This window comes from Aplidium turbinatum, chromosome 15 (genome assembly GCF_918807975.1).
Source record: "Aplidium turbinatum chromosome 15, kaAplTurb1.1, whole genome shotgun sequence".
NCBI classification, from domain to species: Eukaryota; Metazoa; Chordata; class Ascidiacea; order Aplousobranchia; family Polyclinidae; genus Aplidium; species Aplidium turbinatum.
This window is the reverse complement of record NC_137486.1, coordinates 15,748,514-15,773,854: the sequence shown is the minus strand read 5'-3', so window position 1 is coordinate 15,773,854 and position 25,341 is coordinate 15,748,514. Positions and strand designations below refer to the sequence as shown.

The 25,341-nt window shown below is 36.4% G+C and overlaps 2 protein-coding genes across 4 annotated transcripts; both read left to right on the top strand.

The window, feature by feature from the left end:
* The first annotated feature begins 5,665 nt into the window (after positions 1-5,665).
* Positions 5,666-7,891, top strand: LOC145784115 (uncharacterized). 2 transcript variants are annotated; one of them, XM_082595871.1, is made up of 4 exons: positions 5,666-6,141; positions 6,411-6,553; positions 7,286-7,380; positions 7,752-7,891. In XM_082595871.1, the coding sequence occupies exons 1-4, from the start codon at positions 5,740-5,742 to the stop codon at positions 7,814-7,816; spliced, it is 705 nt and encodes a 234-aa protein (XP_082451997.1). In that variant the 5' UTR covers positions 5,666-5,739; the 3' UTR covers positions 7,817-7,891. The 2 variants fall into 2 exon arrangements, with proteins under 2 accessions (XP_082451997.1, XP_082451996.1); XM_082595870.1 differs by lacking the exon at positions 7,752-7,891 and having other exon boundaries at positions 7,286-7,494.
* A 226-nt stretch (positions 7,892-8,117) lies between these two features.
* On the top strand, positions 8,118-24,669 carry LOC145784355 (uncharacterized). 2 transcript variants are annotated; one of them, XM_082596159.1, is made up of 9 exons: positions 8,118-8,385; positions 8,765-8,848; positions 9,012-9,174; positions 20,649-20,737; positions 21,218-21,358; positions 21,749-21,824; positions 22,807-22,988; positions 23,263-23,341; positions 23,952-24,669. In XM_082596159.1, exons 1-9 carry the CDS (start codon positions 8,149-8,151, stop codon positions 23,999-24,001), a joined length of 1,101 nt encoding a protein of 366 aa, XP_082452285.1. In that variant the 5' UTR covers positions 8,118-8,148; the 3' UTR covers positions 24,002-24,669. The 2 variants fall into 2 exon arrangements, with proteins under 2 accessions (XP_082452285.1, XP_082452284.1); XM_082596158.1 differs by lacking the exons at positions 8,118-8,385; positions 8,765-8,848; positions 9,012-9,174 and adding an exon at positions 17,523-20,339.
* The last annotated feature ends 672 nt before the right edge of the window (positions 24,670-25,341 follow it).

Genomic DNA, 25,341 nt, shown 5'->3' with positions numbered 1-25,341 from the left:
ATTGTTTGCTTTGATTTTTGTTTATTTGGCAGCAGTGAGTTAATGACTTCCCATACTTTACGTGGGGAAGATTTGTTCAGTTCAATTTCCGAATGTATATAATTTTGCTTGGAAATGTATTTCAATTTAGTGAGCTTATTTGCGTATTTTTTGTACTCTAGCCTGTCTGTTTGATTCCCTTTCAGGTAGTGCGATTGGTACATTTTTTGCTTATTTTTAATTGAAGTAAACAACCCACTGGTAATCCACGGCTTCCTTTTTAACTTGCACATTTTCCTTGACATTTTTTTCAGTGGAGCGTATTTGTCAATTGCGTTTTTTAAAATCTGTAATAGTTCGCTATATTTATAATCCAGTTCCTGAGGTTGTAATGATTTAATACCCAACAGAAACGTGCCTAGTTGGGAGTTCAAGTCCTCAATGAAGGAAGCCGAATCAAGGTTACGCTTGTCTCTGTAGAAACGAGGTTTGTGTTGATGCGAGTTGTCAACATGGGAAATTATACAAAAAGTAGGGTAGTGATCAGAGATGTCAGACTTAATTATTCCAGGTAATACGGAATGAGAAACATCGTTCGATAAAATGTGATCAATTAGTGTTGACGATTTATCAGTAACTCTTGTTGGCTGAGTAATTATAGGGCAAGTACCATTGCTGTTTAGCATATTTAGATAATTTGTGACCGGTGAAGGGAGAACGTCGTTTAAAATATTGATATTGAAATCACCTAATATATAGTAGGTTTGATTCATTTTGTTTAAGTTACTTAGCACACTGTCCAGCGCATCAACAAAACGTTGGATATTGGTGTTTGGGTGACGGTATACTACGCCAATTTTCATGTTAGCGCTTGTTGTGGTGTTACTTATATTAACAAATAAGCTTTCACAGTCAACACAAGGCACTTCAAAAGGTTTCAAGGGTGTGATATTATATTTGTCTAGTGCGTAAATCAAAACTCCACCTGCAGAAGTAATGGAGTTAACGTATTTATACTCGTACCCAGGTAGCGTAATATTTGACAGAGGAGTGACTTTAATACGAGTTTCAGTTATGCAAATAACATCAGGAAGTTTGTCGAAGTTAGCAAGAAAATCGTACAAAGAGTCAAAATTTTTTTGTAATGACCTGATATTTACATGAATAACGAATAATGATGCACTACGAATTGTCTCAAAAGTAGGAGAGTTGATGTTGTGGTATTCGCAGTTATTGAAGTTGCGAGTTAGTGACCGATTAAGAGAATCGCATAGGTAGAACGCATTTTCTGCGTCTGAATCAAGAGCAGCAGCCTGACTCGAGGACACATGGGTCTCTGAAATGTCATTATTGGTACAGTTAATTACGAGATATGTAGATCAGCACAGTTTGACGCGGTAATCAGCACGCAGGGTTTATTCAAGATATGAAGAGCACGCAAAAGAATAGCATCACGTGGCATTGCGGAAGGCCAAATGTTGAATTGAATTATCACTAAGAATCCACGCAGATGCATGAGTGAAAGACATTAGACAAATAACAAGCAAACAAATGATAAGGTTTTGTAAAAAATTAAATGTTACTATTAACAAAAATCAACACAGAGAGAGCAGAAGTTAATTACAGTTCGCAGGCAAGTATGCATAGGCTATTCATGCCAGGGTAATGGAACATAAAGAAGTATAGTACACATTCGTGTCTACAAAACTAGGCCGTTGAATGAAATGTCCGGAGTATTGAAAGGAAACTCTTTTACAAACATAATGTCAATGATTTCCATTGCTTCTACACTTAAAGCAAGACAGAATCAACCAGTGCCCACAAACACCGAAAGAAAACTAGTGCCCGGAGCATCGAAGGAATCCAACAATGCCTACGGCACCGAAGGAAACAATCAGTGCTTGCAGCGCCGGAAGGTTCTCAAAACCAAGGCGAAACACACTTGCTTAGTTTCACAAACTGATTTTGCTATGGGATGCAATTGAGTGAATGTTGCATATCTTATACACTAAACACAAATCTTAGGTACACTAAACATCCACAAGCTTACCGTTAATATAAAGATTTATATCACCGGGCGAGGTAACCCACTTGAAGCTTTCATTATTTTCTTTAGCTTCCTTTAATCGTGGGAGCAATTTCTTTTTTTTTAAGTATATTTGTTTCGGAAGATGGTCAGTGAAGAATATTTTACAGTTCTGTCGTTGATTATAACTCTTGAGAACTTTTAGTGACTTAAAGATTTTATCTTTTACCAACACACTAGAAATTTTGAATATGATTGGTCGTTGGTTAGACTTACTTGAAGTTTGTTTAGAGCCCAGCCTGTGGCAGTCCAGCAGTTCAACATTATTACAATCAAGGGTGTTTTCTAAAAGTTGTTTGACGATTTCTGTTGTTTGGTGTTTCTTTTCGTCTTTATCTCCTTCGATTCCGTGGATTAAGATGTTCAGCCGTTTTTCGTAATGCTCCTTAGCTAAAGTTTCTTTTCGACTTTTTTCTTTAAATTGATTGAGTTCGAGTTCTAGAGCTTGATTTGAGTTTTCTAACGCTTTAATTTGTGAATCTTGGCAGGAAATTCTAACTTCTAGGGCAGTAGTAGTTCTGTTCAGTTTCTCTATAGACTCCATTTGAATCCTAACCTGCTCCGAAAGTCTACTTTCGATTTCTTCAAGTTTTTTGGTGAACTTGTTCTCAAAATTCTCCAGCATTTTAACAATACTTTCAAATGAGCCTTGCTCTGTGCTAGATTTCCTGCTTTTTTGCGACATGGCACAATGCTTGTGGCTTTCTAATTGTTTTCCCTGTCGTGCTGTTAGAGAAGCTAGCAAACCATGCGGTCGCTTGATCAGAGAAAAAAAAATACGTCCGCTTGCTAGAACGACTGAATCAGAATGAACGACTGAACCTGAAAATGCTAGACAACCGCTAAAAATGTTCGACAATGCCTGACAAACCCATCAACCACTAATAATGATCAACAATGCCTGGAAATCCTAGACAATGCCTGGAAATTCCCAACAATGCCTGAAAGTAGCTACTCTACAATGCCTGACAACCCCTGAAAATGCTCGACAATCCCTGAAAATGTTCCATAATGACTACCAAACCTGTCAAACACTGATATTGATCGACAATACCTGGAAATCCTAGACAATGCCTGGAAATTCCCAACAAATGTCTGAAAGTAGCTACTCTACAATCCCTGACAACCCCTGAAAATGCTCGACAATCCCTGAAAATGTTCGGCAATGCCTGAAAATGTTCCATAATGACCGCCAAACCTGTCAAACACTGATATTGATCGACAATGCCTGGAAATCCTAGACAATGCCTGGAAATTCCCAACAATGCCTGAAAGTAGCTACTCTATAATGCCTGACAACCCCTGAAAATGCTCCACAACCCCTGAATATGTTCGATAATGCCTGAAAATGTTCGACAATGCCTCACAAGCCTGTCAACCACTGATAATGATCGACAATGCCTGTAAATCCTACACAATGCCTAGAAATTCCCAACAATGCCTGAAAGTAGTTAGCCTACTCTACAATACCTGAAACCCCTGAAAATGTTCGACAACCCCTGAAAATGCTCCACAACCCCCCAAAAAGCCGACAATTCCTGACAATGCCAGACAATGGGTATTTAGAGGTACCCTCTGTGACTGTGATTTGTTTTCAATCGCCAGAATCTCCATAAAGCAGTCCATGCGGAACGAGAATGTGACGTCATCACAAGCAATCCATACGTCAACTTGAAAACGAAGAAAGTTTTATTTAAACAAAAACCAAAAAAAAATATTAAAAATAAAGTTGTTTTGCTGTGCCAAGTTTGAAGTCAATGCATACAGCCATAGCTATGCTGTTAGCCTTCAAACATCGCTACGCACCACTCAGTTGCATATCTATATATAAGATATCTATGCTGTAATCCTGTAAATTGTGAAGTTGTATCAGCTAAATATGTGGCGCTGACCACATTCTTTCTTGAACAAAACAGAAAGAAAAAGTAAGTTTAGACTGTCCTATTACGCTTGTTAAAAATATTAAGATGTCATACTTACTTATCAAATCAGCCTCACATGATATTAGTCCTATCCTAGGCTACTGTGTGATGTGCAGTCTAACCATAGAAAGAGCTTAACACCTGCTCTCCTGGGTCACATTGAAACGGGCTTTTGCCTGAGGATGGGTTTCTTTTATGTCCGGTTTTCTTTCTCCATCCTATTATTATTATTATGACTGCTCATCCACATCAATATTGGAACTGGCAAATTCAATCCACAACACTTTTCATTAGGCTGTCATTCATTACTACATGTGGTGTGTGCTTCTCTCTGTTTTTGTTTTATTTTTTGCTATTTGTTTTTTTGGGTTTTGTGGCCGTGCTAACTACTGATATATAGCCTACTACATAATTTTTCATTCAGGCACGTTTTAAACCTTTCAAGGTTTTGCCACCTTTTCCCGTTCGTTAACGTGCTGGTAGGTTTATATCGATTTTTGTAGTTAGTATCTTTTTCGTCCCGGACGCGTTAATGACGAAAAATAAAATGATTGATTGAATTGAATATGTGGACAAGTATATTTACTTTGGTACCGTAGCAGTTGACTTTGGTGACATTTTGATCTTTCACTGCCATCCTTGCTATGCGAATTATTTTTGTTTATTTGCCAGCAGAAAAAACAAATAAACTGAACTTACAAAATCAGCTGAGTTTGTAATTTATACTCAATTATCATTTCTATCTTTTGATTGATTGATTGAATCTTTATCCTCGGACTGGGAAAGCTTCTTGCAGAGCTTAATCCTGGCAGTTTCGCATACTTGTAGAGGCTTTGAATCACTGACGCAGGTCTGGTCACCGAGATTGACAGAGTGAAGTTTCCGATTGTTGAAGTCTTGTTGCCGGGGAACTATTCCATCCATTAGATGCCGCTGAATGTAGAGCCGTTGCTCAAGCGCACACCCCAAGAGTCGAACCAGCGCCGCTTGATCTTAAAGCTTCTTCGTTCCTGAAGTGACGCGCTAACTAACTGAGCTATCGGATTTTGTGTTTGAATGATAATTGTGTATGAGTTGACATTTGTGATAAGATAGGGCCTATTGATGATCAAAAGTGAAAAAAACTAACTAGAAAAGGCCATCTGGTAGGCTACTAAGACACTTCCTCAAATGGGCCTAATATCTGAACTAATATAGATTTTGCACTGACAGAGTCAAGTTTTTCTCTGTTGTTGCATTTAAAGTATTTTACCTATTGTATGCCACTGGTTGAAAGGCTGTCTTAAAAGTTTCTTGGTCAAAGACATAACCTCAGTTTTGAACTAACCTACCAGTGTCCGATGTTACATTTCAACCTTATTATTTCTTTGCATGTAAAGTGGGTGTTTATCTTATAGAGCTGATGAATCCATAACTTCAACAAATGTTTCTGTGATATTGTGTTTTTTTTTTAATTTTCTCTTGTAATTGGTAGGCTACTAAATTTATTGATAGTTTAGATTCTTTATAATATTAATATTTATGAAAATAATATTTTTTTTATGTTTGATGTAGTGCTACCGGCGAATTCTTTTCATTAAAGGAATAAGTGAAATACAGTAATGTCTTTACTAAATACCCGGTAGTACTTTCATGTTGTTTCGATTCTCTTTCATTTATTAGTGTTGGTTATTATAGTCGAAGACGACAAAGAAGAAAGCAAAAGAAAAAGTTTTTTAATGCAGATTAATCCTTCCAACAAGAAGTAAAAGTATGAAAGTCATTACCTCTAACAAAGGAGGTCAAAAAATTGCCTATAAAGGTCATCTGTATTTGAAAAATAGGACCTTAAAATCATTTATCTGGTGGAGTTGTGTTCGCAGAAAGCATGCCAAGTGCAGAGGCAGTATAAAAACAACACTATCTGTCGAAAATCCTGTTATTGGTTGTGCACATAATCATGATTCTGACCCTGCTGCTGTGAAAGTTACTGTGCAAATTGCCAAAGTTAAAGACACGCTAAAGGGTGTTGTGAGAAACGGCTGCGGAGAAAAACCTTCTCAGATTGTTGCAAAGACACTTGGTGATTTACCCAAAGATTTCAAGCTGTTATTTCCCAAAAATGAAACTGTAAGAAAAATCATTCAACATGAACGCTCCAAAGTTCGATCCAAAGTAAATCTTCAAAATTGTGTGAACTAGCCGGTAGTTTATAAAGCACTTGTTTATAACTGGTTATTTTTGTTATGAATACTTAATGATGTGAATTAACCTTACCCTTAAATAAGTGGTTTCTTACTCCCTTAGATGATCAATACACTAACCAAGCGTATTTTTCTTAATTTTTTGCACATAATTTTGTGTTTGATGTGTGACGAAAAAAATTAAGTAAAAATATCGTTCAATTCCATACATGTATTGTTACTGTATTACTTTTGTGACAGCTTGTATCTCAAATGATGGGTGAAGAAAAAGGTAACAATGACAGATATGAACGTAGCCAAATCATGAATAGACGATATGATGATGGCACATGTGTGAAACGTACGTGGAAGCGTGATCCAAAAGAATTAATAAACACCAAACAGTATGTTGCCCACGTAGTTTTGGTATATGCAATGGTTTGATTTGCAGGTTATTACAAGAAGATATGATTAATCAAATTTCAGATAGTTGGGCAACTGGTGTACGATATGTCAAAAAAATAATATTATACTTATCAAATAGAATCAATTTAAGTTAATGAGATTGATTTGTTTTATTTCTATTTAAACAGCTAAACCAGTTAGTCTGTGAACGTTATCTCTTTTTACAAGTTTTCTTTCTAGGCATTCCAATTACAAAAATTCTTAATTCTTATTTCTCTTCTGTTGCAGACTTTAAAATACAATTTTGGTAAAGAACTATCTTGAACCATAGATAAATAAAACCTAACAACCACACAGCATTTAACGTAATATAATAACATATTGTGTTAAAATGCCTTGTGGTTGTTAGGTTTTATTTTTCTATATACAGTTCAAGAAAATCACCTCTTCATCAAAATTGTATTATTTCTTTTTAGTAATAGCCAATTTTCCCATCTTTTCATTACTTTATTATGCAGCATATCGCCAACTACTGATGAAAACTTGCTGATCTGTAAGATTTTGTCCCAAGCTTGTCTTGCTTCTGCAATCCTGTTCAGAAGCAAGAGTGGCTAGATAGAATCTAACGACCAAATCTTTGTTGTGAAGTTTTAATTATTACTTTCAGCAGTTTTGTTGCTTCTTGCGAGAGTAATTTAATGTGGTGATTCATAATCTTTTATGTTGTTTAGAAATGGTTTCAACTATGGAAAAATAACCTTGGAAAGCAATGGTGTAGTCACTATGAGTGAAACAAACTCAGAAATACAACATAGAAAAGATTTTTGTAAGTCTTCCTTTTTTATGCTGACTTTTTTAATTGTGATTGTTATTTTTTCACTTAAATATGTTTAAATGTATGATGCAATATTTTCAGTTTAATATTGCGAAGGATCATGGCTTAGGCAAAGGATAAAACAAATCTTTATGAATCAGTTTGAATGACACAATCCAAATGTCACTCTGCCCTAACTATGCGAGGGTGGGTGGCCAAGCCTACCTATTTTTGGCTTGTTTGCACTATGTGAAGCAACTGACTCCCTGCTTGACATATACATATTTATACATAAAATAAACTTGTGTTCAGCAAACGTTTCGAAAACTATACTGTCGTCATCTTTAGTGCTATAAAGTAAACTTCATGACGACTTTATGCAGATGAAACTTTTGCACCAAATGCAAAAAGAAGGATCAGTGATTATGAAAGCTCAAAGCCCAAGTGAGACAGCTTGTCATTTAGGTTTTAAAATGAACATGTTTAATTGTTTAATACATTTTTATTGAATCTTTATTATTTCAGTCTTATATTGATATTCTTATTGATAAAAAGTCATCTTTGTGTTTCAGCCATTTGTTTTTTGCAAGTTAGAATAGTTTTCCACAAATTATTTAATATGCAACAAATGCTCGCATGAAACTAAGAAAATATTATGAAGTTACGTAACTTTGCATCGCACACAAAATAAGTATGAAGTGCCTTTCAGATTATAACTATTTGATTTATTTTATGTGTAGATGCTTGGATATATTTAGATTAAGAGCCTTCCAAGACACAATGAAAAGCAGTGTAGTTGAAAAGAGCAGTCATAGATTGGAGGACGTTAAAGTTGTAATCCCACAGAGCCCTTTGATGCTAAGCAATGATGTGGACATAGTTAGTGGAAGTCCTGCTGGGGATCAGAGAACTCACTTTTTACAAAATTTAACCAGTCAGTTTGTGCAATTTAGCGATGATGATGATTCGAATGAAGAGTATATAACCAGGGACAACCACCTTAAAAATTGTTCAATAGTGAGTAGTGTACTTAACCATATGATCATGACTACTCTGTATTTGCTATAAAGATTACTCTTTAGAAGTAGCTTCTGTGCGCCATTAAACGAGGTGTCAATTTTTTTAATTCTCACTCTTTGATTCGCTATTTTTACATCTCTATGTTTAAAAAGTTTGGAATAAGTATTACGCAATACAATAAGGTGACGGTGAGATATAAATTGTGACCTAATAAACGCAGTAACACATTTGGGCTGTTTTGAATTACATTTAGCTGGTATTGAAAATATTTTGATTTGGGTTAACTTGACTGGTTTTCGAAGTAAAGCATAGCGTTTTTCAAATGTGAAAATTGCTAAAATTGTTTGAAACTTTCCCAACTATGAGTTTCTCACAGACATTCAAGGCTGTTGCCAATCCGCCTTACACTCGAATAAGTCGAAATCACCAGAACCTTTCATCACAGCCTTGTTCTTTTGAGGTATGTCCATGAAATCAAAGTGGTGTACAGTCATATCTTGTGAATGCTTTAACGAATAGTGTTAAGCCATTTCATTCTTGAGGCAAACTTTCCGTTGACACATTTTGCTTTTAAACATTTCAATAATCATTACTTTACTACTGATGGTAAATATCTTGCCTAGGCGTTACCAGCTAAAGCAAACTCCAAAGTTATGGCGGCCATGTTGGGAATGCCACATTTAGCTGCATGTGCTGGAGAAGGTCAAACTACTTCTGCCTTCCTCCAGGCGCAATCTGTCATGAACCTACAACACGCAAGCCAGCTTATGCGTTCCATTTTATCAAGTGAGTTTGTTTTTTCCATGACTGGATTGGTCTAACAAGAGAAGATATGCCTAGTTGGACAACATACACATGCCCGAGTGGTCTGAACGTCACTTGAAAGGGTGTCGGTTTGCACCGTTGTAGACCACACGGTTGTGTGTTGGCAAGGCGCTTGATGGCATACCTCAGTAGTAGTAGCAGCTGACTCGATAACTATACACTGCATACAGTATGTCCCTTTGCTTCTTCCTGTTGTTTGTTGAATTGCATCTGTAATTGTAGTGCACTATTATGTTGTCGCATTGGATATAAAATGAAACATAGTTTAAAACATTGAATGAGGCTGTTCATCAGACATTTAGTTCAATAACATGAGACGCTCTTTTGGTGTAAACTAAGCTTAACTATCACAAGGTGCTTCAGGTGATAATCATGTTATCATAAACCATGACCAGTATGAACGTATTTTGTTTTTAAACATGGTTGTTATTATTATTTTTTCTGGTGCTTAAAAATCAAGTTGCAATCTGTGCGTAGATTGAGATCGTGTGTGCTAAGGTTATGCCGTATCATAGCTTCCCACCTGTTTTTAAGTGCGAATAGTCTTTTGCAAATTGTGCAACTTTGTTATCATTTCTATGCTGATGAAGCACATGTAACAGTTATCTTCATTGAGTTTATTTATATAATGGTATGGTTGCATTGCGGCATTCAAGAACCCAGAACAAAGGGTGCAATTACCAACAGTCCAACACCATTTAACAATATTTATAACGTCTTGTCAAAAAATTCAAGCAAATTGATTTCGGTAATAGAAGTGGGTAATGGATGTGTTTTGTCAGGTTTATTTGTTTGTCAGCAAAGAGCAAGATGTTTTGAAGAGATGTGGTGTAGAATTTAGATGCAGCTCAGCTGTTGTGCTTACCGCAGCCCACAAAAGAATAAATGAAAACACATGCTTCAGAAGAAACGCTAGATGGTGTGTCATCAGAAACATTACACGAAAAAGATAAACTGATAAAACTTGAAAAAGTAATGTGAAAAGAAAACGTAAAAACAACGAGCGAAATGTGTGTTCACGTTAGAATTATCAACCTCAAAAGATTTCGTTTTCTATGAAGCTTTGCATTATGCTGATTTTGATTTTGTGTCCGTAGCCTACTGGTAAGGCTAAAGACTTTACCATCCAAACAATTGCTCTTGATACTTTTTTCGATCCTTACTATTTTCTTAGGACTTTTCCGCATATATTGTATTTGCTACTTCCGCTTTATCCAGTATACAACATTATACATATGACGAAAGCCGAAACAAAATTTTCCAGCAACTTTCCAAAAAACACTTCTCAATGTCCTCAGTGAGAATGAATATTGTACCGACCGAAAGCAAAGGGTGAACAGAGAGATTGTTGTCACAGGAGTATAGGTAAAATACGTATGGAAAATACCCATATTAGAAATGTCCACACGGAAAATAACCTTATTTTTGGAGAGAGGAGATATTTTCCTGATGGATATTTTCAAGTGGGTATTTTCCAGTCGGAATGTTTTCCGTATGTCGGAATGTATTACCTTGTCACAGATGCAATATTATTACGTTTCATTTGTTGCTTAGTTCTTGCAAAGGTGCAATATCTTGTGGCTGCCCGTCATAGCAAGGGTGGCAACTGTACGTTGTGAGATGTTGCACCTCCATCACCGGTGGCTAGATGCAAGGTTAATTCTCTCATTAAAGCGAGAGAGCTGCAGTATGTTACTTGGCCCCCCAAACAGGAAATCAGTATTTTTTACACTCTTATACTTGTGCTATGATCATAATCTGTTTGGTTTTCTTTTGTGCATCAAATTTACCACCCAACCTGCATATCAGACATTTTCAACATTAATTTAACATTTATAGACGTTGCATCAGTGTAAAAAAAGGTTTATTTGCTGGCTAGGTATGGTAATATATAATGTTTCAATGGCAATTGTATGTACGGTACCTGTGAAGTTGTTGTAATATAAGCCTCGCTGCAGAGCCATTCCATTATAATACAACAAATCAATGCAACCACTAGGTGTCAGAATAAGATGGTTCAAACATATGTTGTAGCCCTCAAAAATTGAAGTCCAGCAAAAAAAAAATTTTCAAAATCGGACAAGCGGTTACCGAGTTAAAGACTTTTGAATTTTTGGACCGTCACTAGGTGGCGCACTTTTCTGTGTAACCAATTTTTGATTTTAGAGGCTATGCTCAAGCTTGAACGATGGTTGAAGTGTCTATTCCACCATCTTTAAAGATACAGAATCCAAAAATGACATTGTTTTTGGTCTAAATCAATTATTTTAGGAGTTATTGGACTTTTTCAAGTTTTTGGGCAAACCCCGAAAACCCCATGTGGGAAATGAGATACAAGAAAAAAAAAACTTTTGTATGGTTGTTCATGAACCATATTAACTATTGATAATGTAATATAAGATGACAGTTCTATCCTTTTCTTTTTATTGCATTGCAAAGTTGCTCTCGAAAAAAAGTTGCTCCATAGATTTCCTTTATTTCCAACCGAAAGGTATTTCTTGGCTATCAATTTTCTCAATATCAGTTCAAAATTCAAATATTTCAGAGTTATTGACTATCATAAAAAAGAACCACTTTCACTCATCATCGGTCAAATATTTCACTGATGTGTTAAGCTATTTACACTTCTCAGCATACTTGAACACTTACAATAAGTTTTGAAAAATATCAAAACATAACAAATTTAGCCTAAATCAAATATAGTTATTATTATACTATATTTGATTTAATTTGCTCTGCTTTGCTTTTTTGCTTAGCATTGAGCACTTTTTTGTAGTATTGATAGTTTTCATTGTTTTTTACAAATTTAGCCTATGTGCAAGGCCTTTCTAACCTTAAGTTGAAACTATATGAGAATAGAAAATGGCTGACAACACAACAAACTAATACACCTTTGCAATAACACTGAATGTAACATGTTTATATTATGACATTAAAGTACCATTGTTAAATTGCTCATATCTCACAATCAATCAATCAATTAAGATGCTTTGTAATTTGCGTTTGGTTAATCATCTTTGACTCCAGGTAGTAAGTAGACCAGTAAATAACAACTAGGCACACTGGCACTTATTTAAAAACTTTTTATGCATGGATATGATACTCTTAGGCTATTTTGCAATTTACTTTCATTACAAATGCCTCCAATAAATATAAAAAGTGAGCCAATTTTACTGTTACCGGTATGATCTATGATCCAAGACTCTGGAGTGCAAAATGATTATCGCTACCATACCAGAAGAAATCAATTTACCAATTCACACAAATTATGACAATGTCAGGTATTAGGTGAAGTGCTTTTGCCCTTTTGGAGGAAAGGATCATGAGCTGCCGGTATGAGATTTCAACATTTACTATCAATGTGTAGAATAGGGTGGCTCATTTTCCTTGATGTTCTTTAAAATTTTTGTCAGTTTGGAATAATGTTCCATTTTGCTCACTGATATTTGTAAACCAAAAATTTTTGTTGGGTTTTGACCTTTGACCCTGGTTCACCCAAGGAGAAGTTCTGAATTTTTCTGAAAAATTAGTAAATTTCGAAGTGGTTTAGCAGTATTTGAAGAGAGGATTTCTCAAAATTTGACCACGTGATTTTGACGTCACTTCCTCTGTTAACTTCCACGTGGAACATCTTCACCCTACTCCAAGTCTGAGAGTCACTAATAGTGCATGCTTTTAGTGTCATTTTAGTTGATTTTACAGCCTTTTCGCAGTCAGTGAATCTATAACATATAGACCAACAAAAAAATTTTGGCACAAAAGATGAGAGTCATTTTAGAGTATTTCAGGGCCCTGATTCCGAAAATGCACTTAGTTTTTTCGAATTGGCTCTAGTTTTCGAGATATTCGACAATGAACATATTTTTGAAATCGTTTCTCAAAAGAATTCAATTAGCAAATTACTTATTTTCAGCCCTGTTCACCATTATGATGTCATAATTGCACTTGTCTAGTTCAATTGGTTCATATTGCACGAAAGTTCAAAACGCAAGCAAAGGTTGAAATGAACTGTGTTTAACCTAAGGGAGACATAAATACTCAATGAAAACAGTTGTGAATCAGTAGGCCTACATCACAAGAAAAATATCTCGAAAGTCAAGTGTTTATGAATGCAGCTTTATATTGAAAAGGTATAAGGCGTACTGAAATGGATACTTGTACAAATGAAGTTTTATTCTAAGCCTTTGCTAAGGCCAAGTCTTTGCTGCAAGAAGTTTTTTTCTGGTCTAGCCTATAGGCTAAATAAATGGCATATAGGCAAATATAATATGCCTTTGACAAGTAGGATGCTGTACAAACAACCCAGATATATTTTGCTGCATGAGGCAACGCAGAGGACCAAGGCATTCTGCGATAGATACAGCGCTATATAAAAACAAGCATTATTATTATTACTTTGACATGAAGCTGGGTGATCAAGATGTCCTGGGTTCCTCCTAAAGTATGCAAACATTGCACTCAAACCCGTTTCTGGGCTCAAGGCTAAGAAGTTCAGAGTGCCATGGCATAAAGAGAGCCGTGGAATCACCATGAAAATTGATACTTCTGCACGGTGAGGATGTTCGAAGGAAGTTGGAACATCATGTTTACATGGAGTGTGCAAGGCAGTCATTGCATGGACGTTGCTATTTCTGTTTTTTGTTTGCCCTCTCTAGTTTCAAGTGGTGATTTGCTTGAAACAATAGGAAAACGGGCATGACTGAGAGTAACCTCAATACCTTCAGTAATGTTTTGGAGCAAGATCAAGTTTTTTTCTTAAAACCATTTCTACCACCTACTGTAGTAGTTAAAGATTTAGTTATCAAAAGTGGTAGCTGCAATCTTGGCTCCTCATCTTGATCAACATGGCATTCTTGACTCCAAGGCCAAGATTACGTTCTTCCGCAGCAAGGATAAAATTCTAAGCAGCTACTTTACTGAAGAACATAACTTTATATTCTGTAATTAAAAAATGGCCTTCGTACCTTGATGGGTGTTGCTCAGTCGGCCAATCATAATAAAGAGTTGCGTTTGTTCATCGATAGCTTTGCTTTGCTTATTTGTCTAGTTTGTTAAGCAAAACAATGTATGCATTTTGTTTGTACTTTGTAGCTTACTTAGTAGCCTAAGTCTGAGACTGTTGAAATCAACAAATATATTAATGCAAAACGCAAGTTATATATTCTACATCTTGTATCCTCAGGCTTACTTCACATCATATTTTGATTGTTACTAAGCCAGTAAACGTTAAATAGTTGTTTGTTTGGGTTGTAATCAACGTGATTGGTTCCAAATAGCGTTTATACAACTCAGAAATGTGCCTGGGATTACTTCAAGTTTTGTTTATGTAGTAAACGACACGACGTTAAATCTATAGGGGCTCAAAATTGCGAAAAAAATATTTTTGCTGTAACTCAAAAACTAAAGCCAATTCGAGAAAACTTAGTGCATTTTCAGAATCAGGGGCCTCGAAATACCTTAAAATGACTCTCACATGTCCTGCCTTTATATAAAAAAAAGTTTTGTTGGCCTGTGAAAATCGATAAACATCGTCAAATGATTCAAGAAACTGAAAGCAGTAGATATTTACTACGTGAAGGGTGCACAAAGAAAATCATTACTGAAATGTGATAGACTTCGACATTTTGAGAGTAATACATGTGTCAGTGTTCATGGAGTTGCTAATTAAACTACTTTGCTTGTCACAAGTTTGCGTTACTGCCTCTTATTGTGTCCATTAAGATGCTAGAGTGCATTAGAAGATAGCGGGTGAGCAGTTTCAGGGATAAGCGAAAATTCGATATTTTGAAAAAATTCAAACCAGGTGAACCAGGGTCAAACGTTAATATTTTTTTGTGAAATTTGGTGTAGGAGATACATTTACCAAAAGGAACAATATTCCAAACTGACGAAAAATTTAAAAGAAAAAAATTTTTTTTTCGAGATTTTGCGCCAGCCTAGTGTAGAACTGTAATCAGTGATTGCAATCAACATGAAATGATAAATTATTTTAGTACCGGTACTGGTATATCATCGATATGATTAGAAACCTCACAGATTATTTCGCCCCATATAGATTCAATTCGAATTGGCTTACTTAGGTTCATTTAGATATTTGTTACTATTGAAACATTGGTATTGGTAACTGGAGATGCCATAAAAACCATACGGTTTCATGAGCTACCGGCATTACTCCCGAAATATTTGTATGAGAGGTTTCTGTTGGGCTTTTAACCATATCTGTGAGGTGCTTAAATAAACTGCATTAGGGAACGTTCAAATATTACGTAACGCCTTCGAGGGGGAGGGGGGGTTTATGCAAAGCGTTACGTTAGCGTCACATCGGGGAGGAGGGGGTTCAAGCAAAACGTTACGTAACGCTTTCGAGTACGGAATGGTAGTTTTTTGTGCTGAATTCGTAGTGAAAAAGCGTTACATGGGGGAGGGGGGGATTGAAAAAAGCATTACGTTGGCGTTACATGGGGGAGGGGGGGGTCAAAAATTCGGAAAAAAAGCGTTACGTAATATTTGAACGTTCCCTTACTGCACTTTCATTCACATTTTATCAAGCACGTTTTAAGAACATTGAAAAGCATAGCTTTCTAAAATCATAATAAACAGACAGAAATGGCACAATTTCAAAGAAAATATTTTCAGAATAAATGATGCCAGTTGTTAGCCGAAATAATAAATTCTTCACCTATATTTGTTAATTATAGTTTTATGATGACCATGACTATGCTGTGTTCAGAAACTACAGTATTTAACTGTTGCTGAAAGAAAAAGAATCATTTATCTTGATTTCGAAAAGCTATACCAAACCGTCCTCACAATGACTAGCACTATATATAATTATAGTCTTATTACAATGATATTCAAAACAGACCTCACAAAAGAAAAGAGACTCGATCGAGCTAAAATTCATCTGAACAAAATGAGGTCAGGAATGAAGTCACAGACACAGGAGAAATCATTTTCTCAGATAAAAAATTGTTCAATGTCGAAGCAGTGTGTAACCGACAAAATGATCGCAACCTTGCTAAGTCTTCTGCAGACTTTCCTGACTCCACGAAAAAAGTTTTCATGCGCCAGAAACTGTCTTCTGTCATGGTGTGGGCCGCTGTCCCCAAAACGTGGAGGTCTCCCCTCATTTTTGTTCCACAAGGCGATAAAGTTAACACCAATTCGTACATTGAAACAAGTTTGACTCCTGCCCTTGCAGAGGCCAGGAAACACTTCAAAAGGAAACCATACACATTCCAACAAGACGGTGCACCATCCCACACGTCCAAGAAAACTCAGGAAAAGTGCCAGAACCATTTTCCTCATTTCTGGAGCAAGGAAGTTCGGCTGCCCTCATCACCAGACCTGAATCCAATGGACTTTTGTGTTTGGTCCATTTTGGAGGCAGATGCCTGTGCTTCATCTCATGACTCAGTTGAGGCGTTGAAGTGCTCTCTCAAAAAAGCATGGGGCAAAATACCCCAGGAAACCCTACGTAAAGCGATAGGGAGTTTCGGAAGTAGACTTGAGCATGTTATTCAGGCCAGAGGGGGGCAGATTGAATATATATAATATATAAAACTTTGTACGATTGTTAGTTACTGTCTTGGCAATTCACCGTTAAAATATTTTGCAATTTTATTCACTATTTACAGAAATATTACACTTTAAAGCAGTCCAAGGACTTTGTCCGCACCCTGTAAGTGTAAATGGCACAACTCATCACTCTGTAAGCATACTGTAGTACTGCACTTAACAAGTTTTTATGATGCTGTACAGAGTTGACTTAAACAAAAAATTAAAATGTTTTTTTGCTACATTATAGTTCTCAGTATTTGGGATATTTATAACAATGCCATCTGTGATGAAACAAGGTTTTTATTGAAGTAACAGTATACATAAAGAGCAGAATTTGATTTGAAATTTACTAATCAAAGTTCAACATTTGCAGCTTGTATTGCAAAAAGGGTAGAACTGTCATCTTATATTACTTTCTCTATAGTTAATATGGTTCAGGAACAACCATACAAAAGTTTTTTTTTTCTTGTATCTCGTTTCCCACATGGGGTTTTTGGGGGTTTGCCCAAAACCTTGAAAAAGTCCAATAACTCCTAAAATAATTGGTTAAGACTAAAAACAATGCCATTTATGGATTCTGCATCCTCGAAAATGGTGGAATAGACACTTCAACCACCATTCTAGATTGAGTATACCCTCCAAAATAAAAAATTGGTTACACAGAATAGTGCGCCACCTAGTGACGGTCCAAAAATTCAAAAGTCTTTAACTCGGTAACCGCTTGTCCGATTTTGAAAATTTTTTTTTTGGTAGATTGCAAATTTAAAAGACAGTAACATATCAAAAATGCAGCAAAAAGTGGGATACCATGGTTGCATATTTTTTGAAAATTTGTTGTATTATAATGGAATGACTCTGCAGTGTAGAGAAAAATCCCCCAGAAAACAAATCCTAATTCTCCACGGTAAAATTCCCCAATGTGTAAATAATGCTTCCTATCGACTTTTTTTGAAAAGCTTTTTCATTGGAGATTTTTTTATGGGGACTTTTGTTTTACTGCGTCGCTCCACCACATCCCAGATGGTGTACACGTTGTTATTGACTGATTTTTCTGTCTGGGTTGCTCTAATTTTCAATCTTGGCTAACGATAATTTTGTAATATGGTGTCGTTTACTGGTGAATTTAAATAATCACAAGAAAGGCTATTGGGAAAAACTTCTTTTAAAAACGAGCAAAATTCAATCGCACTGTTTGTCCTTGCTTATGTTTCTGAGCGGAAACTTGTGGAATTGCCTACAAAATCCGTTCATTTTATGTTTTCATCATTGATGTTAAGTCGCTGACAGTACATCTGCATGCGTTTTCTCATGCAACTAATATTTTGTTTGATAGTTTGGTCATTTTTAGTGCGACATAACATCGTTTGACGTTGCAATGATGTTACGAAGCATTTTACTTCGCCACACTCCCTAACATTTTTTGTATCTTCTTCAACAGATTGATCATGTTTGATCAGCTGTGATCTCCCTTATGAACTGCCTCCATTTTGTTCAGTCTTTTGTTTTTATTAGTGCAGTGGTTCTCAACCGGGGGTCCGCGGACCCCAAGGGGTCCGTGAAGCGATTTCAGGGGGTCCGCGAAAGTTTCCGAGTTTTCAGCATTATTGATAAATTACAAAATTTAAAAATTGTTTGTGCTTTGTTTATGTATTAACCTACAGTGATTCTCAAACTGTAAGTCGCAACGCACTGGTGCATCGTTTGAAATTTCAAAGGACATGGCACAAAGGTTTGGTTTTTTTAACTAAAAATATAAGGCTATGTTCAACTTGATTCTTTTGATACATCAGGTTGTTGATCAACGATTAACTTAGAAATGCAAACGTTAGTCAGCAGTCTATCACCACTCACAGTTTTGCAATGACTGCGATTATAACGAACTAATATTGATTACAAATGAAAATTTCTTTGTAACGGTCGCAAGTATTCTATTAACTTTAGATAAAATTTGTAGAAAAACATGAAATGAGCATATAAATTACTGATGTTTGATCCTGTGTGCCAATATATAGTTCATAGGTCATAACATAATTTCGTCAATCTCATCAATTACGTTGCGAATAGAGCAAATTCTTCTAAGTGTGTTGCTTCGAAACCTATGTAGGCCTAACATTATGCAACATATGATTCAATAAGGAGACGCGATATAGCAAAATTTCAAATAGAATTTTTTAGGGGTCCGCGACCGCTTCGAAGGCACCAAAAGGGGTCCACCAAGACAAAAAGGTTGAGAACCACTGTATTAGTGCTTCCGGCATGCTTTTATTCCTGTAATTTGCTTGATAATTGATATTGTCAAAATATTTTTTTTCTTTTTTTTTTGTTTCTTTTTTTCTGGTATGCCAATTGCCAATCCATCATTAGCTCTAGTTTAGAAAACTGTTGTTTTGTCACTACAGTACTCCACAGACTGTGTCATAATTTAGAGTTTCTGATGTGTTATTGAACGTGTTGTTACAACGTCGTCAAACGTTGAGTTGACGACAAAAATGTCAGAAAATGTTTTATTTGTGTTATCAGGGCTTTGGGCAGTTTCTCTGCTGGTTCGAAATCCTTTGCATTGCTGTTCCATTTATCACCATTTGTAAGGGCTTGTCTAAGCCAGTAAATGCCTTCATCGCAGACAGCAAAATCCTTTGTTTTTACTTTGATTCAATGTCTGCAGTTTCATCGTCGCCAAATCCCACTCAGCTTTTGTTTGCTGTGGTAGGAGAGCTTAAGAGTTAAGACAAAATTGCAGTTTGAGTTTGACACTGCAACACTGGCATGTTGAGCAAATTAGTGCAATGATTAGGGCTAAATTTTCTTTGTAAGTTGCTTTTATAGTCTGGAATTGCTATGTTATCATAGTTAAGAAACAGTACTTTAAACGATATTTTTTTTGCAGTTGAACAGAACATACAGTGTCTCAAGGAAGGATAAGATTTTGTTAAATGATAATTGCTGAGTTATGTTAAAAGCAGCTGATAACGATAAAAGTTCTAACGTCCTACAGCCTTTTGTTCGACTCAGTGAGAAACCAAAGAAATTTCCGACTGTACAAAATGCTAGCAAACCATGCATGTTACGAAGCAGTGAAGAAACTGTCGCAAATACAACACTGGAATATGGAAAAGATGAAAATTTCATCCCTTTTGAAAAATTCGTTCCTATTCAAGCATTTCCCGTTTTACTTCAAAAAGACTGCGATTCGCGTGATATTACGAGAAATCCCGTGACAGTATTTCAACCAGTACAAACCATGCCTGGCTGGTCAGATATACTGACACCACCTGCTTCATTCTATCCGGATGGCTTCGGTGCGGCAAATATTGATGCTGGAAATTCCTCAGCAATGTTGTCCCATGCTCATCTTACCTTTCAAGAATCAAATCAATCACACAATGCAGAAGCCATCAGTTCTAATCAGCAATGTTTGCTTCAAAACAATCATGTCAATCAAGTTCTACAGCCTGGAAAACCTATCAAGCCAGCAAAAACAATCAAGCGTGACAGATTAATAACAGCGTATTTTAAAGCGAAAGAACCCAAGCGTGGTGCTCCAACAGCAGTCAGTGATAAAAAAGGTGCTACTTCTGTTTCGAGTATATCTAGTTCCAAATCCTGGGTTACCAGGCGTTAAGTTACTGTAAAAAAGTATGTAAAAAGAATAGGTTTTAGAACTGGGTTTGTGTTATAAGTGGATATTTAACTAGTTAGTTGGAGACTGAAGTTATTACTATAGCTGTGCTAAAAGGTCTTATTTGTGTTCTTTATATTATAACTTTATGGACTTCTTTATTCGACACTGTAATACTAATGCGTCATTTCCATTTACTGTGGGATCAATTCTGTGGGTTTCCTTTATCAGTCTAACTATATTTTATACCCCATAGACTCAAAACCACCACCAACGGATGTCTTCACCGGCCAGACGCAACCATACCTTCCACAACAACAGAAGCCTCCTTCCAACTTGCAACAGGTGAGCGGTATTGGATGTCATGATGTCATTTCATGTTGGTCTAAAAACAACATAAAAGGCTTGAATCTGATTGAGATTTCAAGCAAGGGTAGCCTATTTTTTTCTTTTGACGACTAGGTTTGTTTTGTCTCTCAGTCTATATATCCTTCAAGAAGTTGATTACTTTTGCAAAAAAAAAATGCCATGGTAGGTGTGCTGGATAACCAATGTTGATGCGCAGTCGGCTTCAAGCAGAGATGGCGATTCATTATAAAGTGTACTCAACTATACTACTTAGGTTAGGAGTTTACACGAATCCAGAAACGGTGTTGGATTGATATCCAAAAAATTGTATTGAATCTCTAAGTTGTGGTTCTGCGCTCCTGAGAATGCAGCACAATCTTTATGAACATAAATTAATAATTGTGATTAGCTCAGAAAATATGAAAATACAAATTTTGTTTTTATATTGGCTTCACAAATTCCTTAAACTCTTCACAGCAAGCTCCAAAAAAGTTCGCTTTGCGCAGACAGTTGGAGAAAGCACTGCTTGAAGTTAAACCTCCGAAGCCATTTAATCCTGAGATAACATTGTTGCCAGATGCCACTTCGGATTTCATTTGCCTGGTCGGCTTAGAAGAGGTAAGTTATGTGTCAGTTCATGGCCTTGATCAGTTTCAATAGTTCACCTCACTGAACTGCAGATACTAATACAAAAGCTACAAAGTGTAAGCATATGCTTGTCACCGTTTGTTAATCTTATTTTTGTGGTTTGCATTTTTTGAAGTTCAATGCTGGCTGTTTTGCACGTTTGCAAGGGCTTCAAACGGCCTTCTCAAGCTCAATAGTAAAAGTCAATATTGTATATGAATTATCTGCTTGCGGTTAAAGCGTCTATCTTTGATCTTCTGCAAAGGTTCCGTTTTTACGTCGTTTCAACGTCTGGTAACTAGATAGTAACCTGTTGTCAAGCTCGTTTAGGGTAACAATGTGCTGTAGAGCGGTATTAATGTTTAACTGTTGTTTTTTAAGGTTGTTAGAAATATTGAACAGCTCGATTCGGAACCCAAGAAAGAGATACCTCTGCCACCTTTAGTTTGTGCCCAATGTAAGTAAGAATGCTGTTGCACTTTTGGATAGTTTTTTATTTTGTGTGATTTTTCTCAATACCCAAGAGAGACTGCTGTAAGACTTCATCGCCTTGCTGGAAAGTTTTGTTCTATTTTTCTCTATTGGGACCAGGGATATCTAAAGAAGGGGATACGAAGGCTTTTATTACGTCTGACAATAGAAGGGCTTTTGTTTATCGTAAATAATCTCTGTTTATCGTAAAATGACAATTGGGACCGATAGTAGTTTAATAAATCTTGTTATGATAACTTGCATTGCGCTATTAACACCAGGCCTGGATATTCACAGCATGCTCGTGGTTGCTTGTTAATTCAACTACCCATATACTTGCTTTACATCTAGCCTCCTGCAAAGGCTTTGTTATAAAAAACTGCTTACTGGGAACTTTTCAACTGTCTTTGTAGACAAGTAATCTTTAAATATACTCTACGTAACATTTGCTAACTGTATTCTGTAGCTCATTGTACCAGCTGCACTACAAAACTTTCTACGATTTTGAAAAGAACCACATGTTTAAAGCACTACAACCTACCGCCCTGGTAGTGTCATGAGAATAAGGCAATCGTTGCGAGCCTTCATATCCGGACCAAGGAAGTTTCAACTTCACTATACCACATACCAGCATGTCAATCAACGGAAAAGTGATAAACAGTGTTACCTCCGAGAAAATTTTACACTGCGTAAAATATTTTTTTGCACATTATCATTTTAAGGCTGCGTTTGCAGAGTGGAGAGTAAATTTTTATTTAATTTTAAATTTATAGCGTTGCAAGTGCGCAAAAACAAAATTTCACTGCCCATATTATGATCCAGTGTTACTGTGCAGTTGCGCACCTTAGAGGGAACAGTGGTGGCATAACTTTGTCCACAATGTCCAGTTTAGAATTGCTAAATGAACACTGTTACGAACTTCATGCGTATGTGCTGGCAATGTATGGAAGATTTCTTGAAACTTTTAGGCAAAAAAGACTTCAGTCCGAAGTGGAAATTCAACTGTGAGAGGAACGAAATTTTTTGTATGCGATGCGTTTTGACCAGTCAGAAGAAAACACTGAGGGCGAAACATACGGCCCGAATTAAGAATGTCTTTGTAAACGCTTTGCAGCAAGAAAAAGATATTGACGAAAAGTCGAATGAACAGGTAAATTATTTGCATGGTTGGTGCTATAAATAACCCGAGTGTATCCAAAAGTTGGAGAAAATTGCTCCATTTGACAACTCTTTTGTGACGTTTTGGAAGCAGAGATGCCTTAAATATTGCACGCATATTGGTTGTATGGTTTCGTTTTTGTTGCTTTTTGGCTAAGATTTCAGATCGACTGTACTTTTGCCAGTTCAGTGTTGTTGTTGTTACTTTGTATCTTATTATTGCTTGGACGCTGATTGGACGAACTAATCGATCTTTTTTGTAACAGATAAGGAATTTATTAACAACAAATTTTGGGCCAGCACAACATGTTCACAATTCTACACCTCAAGCGCTCGTGGAATCAGGTAGTTTTTTTAGGAATTAACTTTTCTGCTATTTTGATAGCACTTTTTTCAATGTCTGGTTTTGACATCACTGTAAAGCTAAGAAACAAACGTTATTTGCAAGTGAAATGATAAAAAAAAACTTGAATTTTAGAGTGAAAGTACCGGTACATATTTTTCTGTCACTTTAGGCTTTGTTTTGTCGTTAATAAACAACTGGGTTGGATTGTTAGAAAGCTACAGTCGAAAGACCGGACTCATTAAATTAAACTTTTGTGTACAAGAGGTGTGAGATTAATACATCTAATCCTTTATAATGAATCCAATGTACCTAGAACCATTCGAATGAAAATTAATAGTCTGCACATGTTTAGTTTGCTCTAAGTTATTTGTTTCTTTTACAAAACTTTTCATAGAAAGTTTAAAAATTGTATATTTTTAATGTGGCAACCCTGTTTGAAAGCAACTATGAACGCTTATATTTCCTTTATGCATCAAAACTTCAAAATCGCCTTTTCTTGATCAAAATACCAAGATCTAGCAATCCCAACAAGTGTCAAATCTTTTGTTCGGTATAGTATAATTCAGCTGGTTTGGTCTCTAACAACAACAACAACCATTATTGTTCCAGGATCGTCACAGACGGATGGTCATCAGTATCCTGTTTGGAGTTGGAATTGAACGGACTGATTTTTATTTCTAGAATATTCTTTCTATTTCTTTCTTTTTTCATATGCGATCATAGTCGAGTTACAATCGTCGAATTTTGATGCTTCAATTGAAAGAAGTGCTTGCCCTCCTACGTCATCAGTAAAACTTATTCTTTTTGTACGTTATTTCAACTTTGCCAGCAGTTTCTTATTCTGGTAGACTCTTTAACATAGGACAGTTTTCCGTGCGAATGAGCTGATTTCAGTCATGTGACTCAGCACGTGATATTCCGATCTTCTCGATCCGATCTTCTCCAAACATTTTTGATACAAAGAAAATTAAGTGAATGTATCGCCACAGCAGCGTGGCCTAATGAGTTAGGGTTAGGGCAAGGGAATAGTCATTTCGATTGCGTGGGTTCGATTCCCACCTCTGCTAATGTTCTTTTTTCTTCTGCAACTGAACTGAGTGCAAGAAGGATCTTAAAGACTGTAATCAATTGAGTTTATAAGGTTACAATCACAATGGCGTGAGTCACATGACTGCAAACAGCTGATTCACGAGGAAACCTGTCCTACGTTAAAGTGCCTACCTCTTATTCTTGACAGTTAAATTATTTGGCTTTTTGTTGGCAGTGATTATTTTTTCTTACGATACTGCTTCGTTTGTCACTTTTATCAAAACAAATTGCTTCTGTAGAGTTTTGGGCATCCTCAGAAAGCCAGAAAACCGGTCACATTTTACTCCTATTTTTTCGTATTTGATTCGTCTTCAGATGTTTAATCATTGCCAAAATGACTCATTTGCCTTTTCATTTACGCATTTGATTTTTAGCTGAGAAGAAAAAAACAGGGCTTGTGGAAAGAGTAGCTCAGTTGGTTTAGTGCTTAACTTTGTGAACGAAGAAGCTTCAAAAAATTCCTGGACGTTTGACTCAACATTTTCAAAAAAGCGCCGCTGGTACGACTCTCGGGGTGTGCGCTTGAGCAACGCATTCTCAGGACTGCTCTCTCCATTCAGCGGCGCTTAATGGATGGAATAATACCCCGGCAACAACACTTTAACAAACGGAAAATTTCTGTCTGTTAATCTCGGTAGCCGGTCCCGCGTCAAAAGACTTTAAAAGTATGCGAAACTACCAAGAATAACTTATCAAGGCTTTATCAGTCCGAGGATAACGATTCAAACTAAGCAGCGCTGGTTCAGTCCTCGGGGTGTGCGCTTGAGCAATGCATTTCAAGGACTGCTCTCCATTGAGCGGCACATAGTGTATGGATTAATTCACAGACAACAAGCGAAAGTTTCATTCTGTCAATTTCAGCAGCCTGGCTTGGGTTCAAAGCCTTCACAGGTGTGCTAAACTGCCAGGA